The sequence below is a fragment of the Tympanuchus pallidicinctus genome, unplaced genomic scaffold (assembly GCF_026119805.1).
Source record: "Tympanuchus pallidicinctus isolate F22 unplaced genomic scaffold, pur_lepc_1.0 scaffold3, whole genome shotgun sequence".
Taxonomy (NCBI): Eukaryota; Metazoa; Chordata; class Aves; order Galliformes; family Phasianidae; genus Tympanuchus; species Tympanuchus pallidicinctus.
The window spans coordinates 50,738,218-50,748,982 of NW_026294747.1; the positions used below are offsets into that span (position 1 = coordinate 50,738,218).

The 10,765-nt window shown below is 45.0% G+C and overlaps 1 protein-coding gene across 1 annotated transcript; it reads left to right on the top strand.

The window, feature by feature from the left end:
* Positions 1-8,674: 8,674 nt before the first annotated feature.
* Positions 8,675-10,546, top strand: SIVA1 (SIVA1 apoptosis inducing factor). Its single transcript, XM_052693860.1, has 4 exons — positions 8,675-8,852; positions 8,991-9,182; positions 9,683-9,839; positions 10,314-10,546. Exons 1-4 carry the CDS (start codon positions 8,735-8,737, stop codon positions 10,369-10,371), a joined length of 525 nt encoding a protein of 174 aa, XP_052549820.1. The 5' UTR covers positions 8,675-8,734; the 3' UTR covers positions 10,372-10,546.
* The last annotated feature ends 219 nt before the right edge of the window (positions 10,547-10,765 follow it).

The window sequence follows — 10,765 nt, forward strand, 5'->3', positions numbered from 1 at the left end:
AAAGAATTGATATTTTCTTTCAGCCTCTGAACAAAAGGTTTTTAGTGTTTGGACTTTTTAATGTGCTCTGTTAGCTGTATCAGACTCCTGTTTTTTCCGTAACAGATGGCTTGGAATAACTAAAGTAATCTCACATAGCTCTTCAACAGCACTGTACTAGAAAAGAATGGTAGGCCCTGACTCAGATAGCATTATTATCAACTTCACAATGTGGAAGAGCTTCAAACAAGTCCTGTTAGGGCTTTTCAGAAGTCTTGATAGAAATCACTCTTTCTCTCATCCATTCTAGAAAAGAACAGCAGGTAAGCAGCCTGACCAATAAGCAAGAGCATGTTAGTACACAGTTTACAGCAGTGTCTGTGAGTTGTATGAGAACTGGACTGTTACTGACTAATGTTTCTTCATTTCTTTTGCATCAGTTATATATAAACTCATGTACAATGATCTTTCATTGGTAGCTGAAGTGTCTGAAGCAGTTTGATTGAACACCGTGTGACACTAATGTTGCTCAAGGCAAAAGGGAAAAAACCAGCACCAACCAAGTATGTATATCTGCTGAAATTACCCAAATTACCCACTGGGAAGACACCCTGTTTTGTTGCTGGTCCATCTGTTCTGTGTCAGCTGGAGGACAGTCTTGAGGCTGAGAGGGAGGAAAGAAGGTAGGCAGGGTGGTAAAAATGGGAACAAAGGCAAGATTGACGTCTTGCCTTTCTAGTGCTGCAGTTACTATTTCCTTATTCCTGCTCACTTCTAGTAGTTTATGTGAGGTCAAGCCCTCTCCCTGTGGCTCATCTTCCTGTACAGTAACAAGTTTCATTTCCATCAGGGGGCCGATTCCAAGTTCCTGATGTTGGCAGAATGATGAGCTGACATAACCCTTGTAGCTAGGCATCAGGCAAGAGGGAAAATGCAGCTTCAGATATGTTCTCTATAGAAGAGATCCCTATTTGTGATACAGGCACTGTGTTAAGTGAGTACCTGGTGGATTGTTGGCTGCTGAATTTGGATGAGTTTGTTAGCGGATGTCGCCAGTCCAGAAGAGGATGCCTGAGATGTGGAGCCTGCATGGCCTTCACTGTACTACACAGGATGCATGGTGCAGCCACTTCATGGAGGTGAGAACTTTGCTCTTTCTTTTCCAAACAAGTGTGTGAAGAAGAAGTGTTGGTAGGGAACAACTGGCAGAAATTCCTTTCTGCTGCTTTTACTCTTGTGTGGGCCTGAACTCTTCCTTATTTGTCCAAAGTGAAATATCATCCATGTGGTATCAGTCATAGTGAGGTACTGAAGTAAAACCTGCAGAGGAGTTTCAAGACTCTGCCATTTAATCTTTATGCTCACAAGAAATTAGTTGTTGAAGCACCTTTGTGCGTTGTTAATATCTGTTCATTTCTGCAGTATTTGCATTAACTATTGGCTCACCAGCCCTGTGAGACTGTCCAGAAGATGAGGAAAGAAAAAAAAGCAGACATTCTGTAAACACATACTGTTTATAACCTCCTTTAATGCATCAGGTTTTGGCCAGCAGCTGCAGTTTGCAGTGGTTGGAAGTAGGATGCACTTTAACACTGCACAAATGTCTTTGGCAAAGAGATGTCTTTCTCAGGAAAAAAACACTCGTGTGTTTGAATGTTCTTGAAGTGTTGAGGTACTGTACTCTTCATTTGGCAGGCACTGCCTTTTGGAAGTTGAATAAGTACACTGCGTTGCAGGCCTCCAAACAGTGCTTCAAACAACAGTGTTAGGTTTTGGAGATACCTTCCCAGTGCTTTGATAAGTGACAGAGTCGTTTTTGTTGGCAGCTGAAACCCTTAGAATACCCAGGGCAGAAGTTCTAGTGATTGAAATCGTTTCTTTTGAAGTGCAGAACAGCCGCCTGTATGTGCCTTCACAGCAAAGGTGGCACTGTGCATCTTCATCTTCTCCTTTATTGGATAAAACTTGCAGGGTTAACTGAACCTAATTCTTCAAGAGTGTGGAAATGACATTTGCCAGTGAGGTTTGTGGGAGCCCAGATGGCCTCTAAATAAAGATTCTCCCATGCAGAGGTGCTGAAGTGAGCCTTTGGGGTGCCTAACAAAGTCATGAAGTTGATAAATACAGAGTATTACCATTTCTGTCACATAAAAAAAGATATTTAATGCTGTTCTTTGCTTCTGAAGTAGAAAGTCCCAGGCACAGACCTGCTGTACTTAGAGTGATGTTTCCACTGAGATTCATGAAGTGGTACAGTGCTCTGCCATGCATGGGAACCTGTCCTTTGGCAAGTGAAAACATTTTGAATTGGAAGAAATGGGAGAACAGACTAGGATGCAGCTGGCTGAGAAGCAGCTTCACTATGTAGTACCTGTGGTTTACAGCGGATGCCAGGCTGTATGAACCAACAGTGCATTCACATTTTGAGTAAAGCAAACAGCATTCTGGCATATACCAGAAGGACAGTCACCAGGAGCCAGAAGGACATTAGTTCCCATTGCTCGAGCTGATGAGTTGCTCGACTCATTCATGCTGAATATCCACTCTTTTCCACTGGTGTTTGTTGGAATGGCATGTTTTGTGTCCTGGGTAAATGGCTGAAGAAGAAAAGAAGAATCAAGCAGGATGATGCGCCATGCTTATTTTAAGAATCGGCCTCGTTGCAGATGAGAGTAGCAGTGGTCCCAGTGCACAGTGACAGTACATCAGTACTATGGTTATAACTTTACTGCTTGATTAGTGCACGAGGGCATTAAAATTTGGCAGTGCTGGTCAAATTCTGAACTTTGCATTTTGTACTTCAGCTTTCTTCTGCTTCGCTTATTCCAGCCACGAAAGCCATACGCAGAATACAGAATCCAGACTATCAACCCTCAAATTGCCAGCATAGTTTTTTTCATTGCCTCCTTTAGTAGTATTATATTTTGTGTTCTCACATAAATTTGAAAGACTTATGGAAACGTTTATTCCTGCCTTGCAATTGCATACACTCATTCTTTCAGAATTCTGGAATGCTTTTTATATATATACTAACAGAGCTGCATTCAAGTCTGTGTCAGATGAAATACAGTTTGAAGACATGTATTGGAGTTTTTTGAAGTTTACAAAAGGTATTACTTGACGTTCTCAAACAGTGGTAAGATTCTCTATCACTTCTAAAGAAGATTACTAGGAAAGGTAAAAAGGAAATCAAAACCGTGATTTAGGTTAGAATTTGGTCTACTGACTGTACGTTTATGCATTAGGCAAACAAGAATTTACCTTCAGTGATCTCTACTTGCCTCTGCTGAGTAGCTGGGTAAAAAAGCATCCCCAATTTGGCAGAAGAACTTAAGTGGGAGTAAAACAACAGCAGTGTTCTGCGTAACAGTGCTGGGTGCTGAACTTAGCTGAAAGAGCTACCAGGATCTGGGACTAGCAGATGGGGGGCAGTGAATTTTGCAGGCTACTCTTCTACTGTCTGTCAGTTATTCAGTGTCAACCTTACAGTTTTATCTTTGCATAGGTTTTAGTGGTCATGTATTTAATATGGTAGCTGCTTGTCGAGTTTAGGTAGCGATAAAGAAACAGGATTTGAAACAAAGACAGTAGTGAGTATCTTTGCTGTCACTCTGGAGATTTTCCACATCTCGAGGATGGGATGCAGAAGATGCAGCAGAAGAATGCAGGGTTGCCTGTCATGTCAACATCTCTGAAAATTTCATGCATACAAATGGCAGGAACATACTGAGCAAAAATATATAGAATGTAATACTTTGTAATACAAATTTTACACAGTCACAGGGAAGAAACAGGATATGCTAGCTAAGGTATTACAAACAGGAGACTTTTTGTGTATTAGAGATAGATTTGCATTAGACTACCTGATTAAAAGACAGTGCTGGTACTGATGGTCTGAACCCTACATAAAATGTACCGATGATTTCCATGCTGAGGAAACATGCCAACAGCATGCAAAGTCTATTAATTGGCACCCTGGGTGGTAGGCCTAGTACCAAACATTGCTTTCATAGCTTATATCACACCACTCGTGCAGGCTGCTCAGCAGAGAGTGCAGAGATAGAAGGAGTACTTTGAAGGCCTCCCAAATGTAAACAGATGTCCATCTAAAAGGCTGCACTGAGAGTTTCCACGTTAGCCCTAGTGATGGCTGCTGTGGCTGTGGCATGTTTCCTGGCACTGCTTTGCACATTCACTTTGCTCTGTACAGTTTCTGTGCAGAGACAGAGATCTTCTCAATCCAGGACTGACAAGACGCACATATTTAAAATAAATACATTCTGTGAGCTGCTGCTGTGGAAACGTCTGTAAAATACACAGTGAGTGCAGAGAAGCAGCTTCTTTGCCAATGCATGCTGGCACTGCCCTTTTGAGCTGAATGGATGAACCTTGAGTTATTCCAGATGGCTGTTTTAGGAGCTGTCTTGTAGCAAGAATTCATTCCACAGCAAAATAAAAAGACCGGGTGCAGACTGGATGAAGTTGCAGTGTGGAGACAGAAGGGTTTTCCTGGAGCTCCCTATGCTGTGTGAGGAAGATGATGCTTTCATCTGTGTGAAACTAGCAAAAGGGCAGAGGTACCTATAGCCTCTCCCACACAAATCCACACTCAGTAGCAGAACAGCACTTTCTGGACACAGAATTCTTTGGATGATCACTTAGAATTAAATGAATAGGAACGTTGTCACCTATAGTGGAAGAAATCAGAACACCCTGTTTCTGGTAGGTGTGGACGTATGGCTTTTTTCACATCCAGACCTTCATTCAACCTGGCACAAGGAGTGGTGGTATGCCACAGTATTAAATCTGCCCAAAACACGTGGACATACATTGCTGGTGGATACTTCATTCAGTATCTGATGTGAGTAGACTCTGTTTCATACCCAGCTGTATAGTTCTTGGGATTGTTTTTTTCCTTGACAGATTGAAATAAATTGGGCAGAAGAGAAATAGAAGTAAACTGTGTGCAGCAGGAAGGAAGACATGCGACTGGAAAGGCCGGGAGCAGGGACACTGGAAAGCAGCCCCTTTGTGCATGGCTGTCAGTGGGAAATTCACATCTTTCCAACAGCATTAGCTGTTTACAGTCTTGAGAGTGCCCTCTAGTGTGAGTGGGACCTTTGAGAACTTTGATCTACAGAGAGAACTGTTGTGCCCCTTAAGAGCATGCTATAGAAGAGCCACACCATGCTAACTTAAGTGAAGGCACTGGCTGCTGTGCCACAGTGGCAAAACCTTGGCTTAGCAGCAGCATGCTTCAGCCTTAATCCTGGCTTATCAAACAGGTTTTGATGTGTGAAACAACTCGAGATTAGGCCACCAGATTGGTTGCTAACTAGTCATAGTGAAATGGCATGCAGCTGTGTGCTGGCACTCGTTAGTAGGTAACATGCAACTCTTTGATAGGAGTTGTAAACGTGTCATCTGCTGAGGCTGATGTGCTGGAGTACAATAAGAGAATCAAAGGGCACAGAAGAAAGGAAGCAGTTCTGAGCCATTCTGATAAAAGCAGGTTTGTCTAAGAAAGCTTTTAATCTTTGAACCCATACTGCAGATCATGGAAAGAAGAGCACCATGGGACTGAGGGCATGGGGTGCAGTGCTGTACTTCAGCCCTGAGCAGAGGATGTGTGGACAGCCTGACACTTCACCCACTGAAACAGGCTGCCTGCTGCCATACAGCCACGTACTGCTGCTGTATGTGTTACCTACCTAAAAGACTCTCCAAAATATTCCTGTCACTATTTTATCATGAAAACAACGGAGCAGAACGAGAGAATTGGCCATAATCTACTGCTTAGATCAGTACAAATTAAGAGGAAATTCCTGATATAAAATAGTGTAGAAGGCAGATTCCCACCTCTAGGTATAACGCTCTAATTTCTCTTTGAATGGCCTAAGAATGTGCTAATAGAATAAAGGAGGAACTTTAATTAGAGTTACATGGGGAAGAGCCCTTTGGTATAAATGGAGCGGACAAGAAGCTTAAGATATTCTCAAGGCCTTCTGATGTAATGCATATAGGTGCCTACCCAGGCATGTAGAACAACTCAAAAGCTCGTGTAATCTTCTGGATTGCTATTTTTCTGCCACCTGTTCCTAAAATGAAATGTTTAACTTGTTATGGTAAGGTTGCTTGCAAAACAAAGCATAGGCAGGAAGACTGAAAGTTGATGAATATTTAAGTTCACAAATCCAGATCAGCTATTATAAATATTTTGACTGGCACTCTGCCTAAAACAAAAGGTGATTTTTTCCTCGATTTGTTATTCTCCAAGCACCAAAGTTCTTTTCTGTTTAAGAAAACATGTAATACTTATTTACAATGTCTGTAATTTACACTGATTTGTATTCCGCTCAACCTGATTGTTCCTAACTGCCAAAAATTGTATTTTGGAATAGTTGAAAGCACTGGCAGACAGTCAAACATTTACCTTCGTTGTATTACTGATGGATCAGAAACAAAGATCTCTCAAAGCTTACAGGAGTATTGAAAATCTCAATCTGCCTGTTTTGTAGGCAAAGTCTATTGGAGTTCAGGTGCAGATGTGAGATACTGACTTACGTGGTGCTTTACAAAGAGGTGACGGTGGCTTTGAGGCCTGACCTCAGGCAGGTTCAGGCAAGATGTCTGTGCGTTTTCATGTATTTGTAGATAACCTGAGAAAGGGGGATGAGCAGTGAGGTGTCGGTGTTTGCTGCATTATTGTTTGAAGTCAAATCTAAAAGCCAAATTGGGAAGAGCTCCAGCTGCGTATTTTTGAGGTGCTCTCTATACGTAGCGAACAATAAATTGGCAATGTCAGTAAGGACGCAGTAACACACATGGGGGAAAAATAACTGGGCCCACTGATAACTGCTAAGTATTAAGATCCGAATGGGAAGTTTGGCTCAGAAAATTTCTAGACTCCAAACCTCAAGAAGCCGTGAAGGTGAGCGATGGCCAGAATCCCTCTGTGCATGCCCTGACTTTCTCAGAGTGCTGGTAGAAATGGAATATTAGAAGAGACCAACTTGGTGACCATAGCCTACTACTCTATTTTGTTCTTTAAATTTGCTTACTGGAAATGGAAACCATTGAAGAAATTGAAATGCAATTTTTGTTGTGTACGAGAGGAAGCTATCAGCCAAGCAATTTGTCTGTAATACTCACACAAACACAACAGAAGCAAAGTAGCGAGAGAAATACTGTCGTTTATATTCTCTGCTTTCTCTTGCAAATGTGTTTTCAAGGTTAAACCAAAACTATCATATTTCTCAGTTACTACTAATGGTTTAGGATTCTTTTGGGCTGATTTTTCATATTCCAAAGCTGTGTAGCAACATGCAAAGTCATTAACTAACCTGGGAGATTGTTAGCATTAATTTTCATGAATGCTCAGTGCCAACAATCTTTGCCAGATCAGACCTCAGCTTTTTTTTCTGCTTCCAAATCACCAATGGATCTTCCTCAAGGCTAAATGCTATGAAATTAATGGAGTACTGGGAACCATCCTGTTGGGTAGCGCATCAGTGGATCAGCAGGTGAAACACTTTTCTCCCTGTAAGATGCTATGAGACATTGATACTGAAAATAACAAATTGTTTTGCCTTGACTGCTTACAAATAGGAAATATCTGATCAGCAGCAGACGTTATTACGGTTGAGGCTCACAGAGCAATTAAAGATCTGTCAACACCCACAGCCGACTCAGCAGCAACAGCTTTCTGTGTTTGCCCTGAGATGGGCTGGTGATGGCAGGTTGCGAATGTAACAGCCCTCGAGAAAGTGTAAATGTACCATGAGGTGACAGCTGCAGCAGCACCATCACTGCACATGCTGCTCACTTTCAGATCTCTTTCCCATTAGAGTTTCAGAGCATTCCAAGCAGAGCAGTGCTTTTTTTCTTTCTTATCCAGCTCTCAGACAGTTGAGCTCCATCTGTTGACATGAACACATGCGATCCAGTGCTCTCTGTCCTGATGGGGCACTGTACGACCCTTTTGACATTTCCACTGACTTATGTTGCTCAGCTTACAGATTAGATGTTCCTCAGCGAGCTTCAGGGGCATCACAGTGTATACTTAAAGAACGTTCACAAAGAAAATTCCTGAGGAATAAAGAAAAGACCACAGGTTTGCTATGTGCAGTTGGATATCTGTATGCTCACAAGTACATGCAGAAAAAGCCAAAGTAGCAATCTTTGCTGCTGCATGTGGCAGCAGCCAGGCCTTGCAGCACAGGGCATTCCTTTGAATTGCTGCGTGTTACAGCTGCAGCTGCAGCTTTCCACAAGCCTGGGCTGATCAGCTCTGTGGAATCAATCCATGTTAGTCTGTATGGAATCAGTGTGAGCAGATGTGCAGCTTAGCAGCGGTTGAGTTGCAATGGAGCCTGGCTTTGGTGTTCATCGAGGGAGGAATCCCTCCTGGTTGTGCTTTGGTCCAGAAACCTTGTGTGTGTACAGGTGGAGGGTTGAATACGTGGAACTGAATGCGACGTCTAGCGCGATAAGTAGACGGGTATAGCGGGTTTATGCAGAAATAGGAAATTAATTGTAGTACTTCAACATTGCACACTGAAAGCAGAAAACCTGAGGAAACCCGATGATCCTAGTGAGACAGCCCCGCACTCTCAGCACGGAACGACGCCGCCCGCCAGCGCCGCCCGGCCCGCTCCGCCCCTCAGCGCTTCCCGCCCCGCTTCTCCATTGGCGCGCGGCGGTGACGCGGCCGCTGCGCCGTCGCAGCCGGGGCCCGGCGCCGCTGGCGGAGGCGATGCCGAAGCGCTCGTGCCCCTTCGGGGAGGCGGCCCCGCTGCAGCTGAAGACCCGCGTGGGGCTGAGGGAGCTGAGCAACGGGGTGCGGGGCGAGGAGTACCGCCGGGAGATCTTCGGTGAGACGGAGAGGAGGGGGAAGGGAAGGGAAGGGAAGGGAAGGGAAGGGAAGGGAAGGGAAGGGAAGGGAAGGGAAGGGAAAGGCGGGTGAGGGGCCGCGGCCGCCCGTTAAACCCGCCTCTCCTGTCCGCCGGCAGAGCGCACCCGGCAGCTGCTGTTCAGGGGCGCTCGGGCGTGCATGGAGGGCGCCTGTCCCGCCGCGCCCCGCGCCGCCAGCCGCTCCCCGGAGCCGGAGTCGGGCGGGCAGAGCGCGGGGCGCCGCCGGAGCGCGCAGCTGCAGATCGGGCCCGACGGGAAACTGCTGAGGTGCGCGGCCGCCGCGGAGAGGGGTGAGTGAAGAGAGAGTGGGAGCTGGGAGCGGGGCGGGATCCGGGCAGAGGGAGCCTGGGGAGGAGGAGCGGCATCCAAAGGGAGCAAACTGGAGAGAGACCGACTGCTTCCGCGGGCTGATAGCGGTAGCGCGAGAGGGAAGGGCTTTGAAGTACAAGAGGGAAGATTTAGGTTTGGTGTTTGGTAGAAGCCCTTTACTCGGAGGGCTTTACTCTGCCGCCTGAGAGCTGTGGTGCCCCGTCCGTGGAGGCTGGGCTGGGTGGGGCCCTGGGCAGCCTGAGCTGGTGGGGGCAGCCGGTCCAAGGCACGGGGTGGAGCTCAGCGATACGTAAGGCAGCCTGAGCCGTTCTGTGAGCGCTGCGAGCAGTGCTGTCAGCTGCTTCAAAGCGCCGCTGCCCTCAGCTGTAACACCGAGCAGAGATGATGAGTTCCTGCCGTTCTTAGAGCTCTCTGGTTCTCTCTGTTTTCCTAGTTTCTCAGTTGCATCTTTTCTAAGCAGTTCCACCAGTGGGAGTTTCCAAAGCCTGCTCCTCCTGCGTGAGAGCTGCCGATGTGAAGGAAGCGTGTGCGCAGTGCGACCGGTTCGTGTGCCAGAGCTGCAGCAGGGTCTGCAGCTGCTGTAATGCCATTACCTGCTCCTTGTGCTCCATCACTGAGTAAGTGCCTTCGGAGTTCTCAGGCTTCCTGTAACCCAGTGCACCCTGACGATCTGTTGTAGTTTGTGAAGCCTCAGCAGTTGTCTTAGCTCATACATCCAATTTTCTCAAATTCTTGGATATTGAATTAGGACCAATAAAACTGTGTGAAACGTGGAAAATGAAATGGTAGTTTAATCGATCTTCATGAAAGCCTACTTGAGCTTTTCATTTAAATGCTTTAGATGGCAAATATTTCTCCAGGTGGCAAATATTCCTCTTGCTGTTTCAACAGCAAATGCACTCCCAAGGAGTGATGTTAAAATTTCCATATCGTCATTAAGGGTTCTGCGATGTAAAGAAAGTGTTGTGCTGGGAGTCATGTGGTTACTGTTCCCAACGGAGTAGAATAGCATTATTTTTTGTGTTCCAAGTACAGTAGATGCACTCTGACTTTCTGTTCTTCTTTCTTTTTCTTCTTTTTTCCCCTCCTAGCTACGGTGATGTTGGTGAGCAAGTTCTCTGCAATGGCTGCTCGATATTTCAAGTCTGAAACCTGATGAAATATCCTTTATAACTAAGCTGTCTGTAAATTTCATGAAGTCTCCTTCTTACAGCTGGTCAGTTAATCCTTTTAGCCTGTGAATTAATTATGGGATTTCTATGTTTTATATCTTTATATTGTACTTTTTAATATTGTAGTTAAATAAACTTTTATATTTTGAGGATTTCTGCATTGTCTTGAGTCAATTCTTGTTTGTTCATGGTTATGACATGTTTGTCTGCAGTGGGCTACTTTGTGCTCTTACCTGCTATTCCTTGTGTCACACAGAATTCAGTGTCTCTCCTGTTGTTGCTCTTATCAGGACGTTCTTTTTGTGAATCAGAATAGAAATCATGTGTTCCTCTTGTGCTTCCAGGTGAGTGAGTGTAAGTCTATTCTGAAC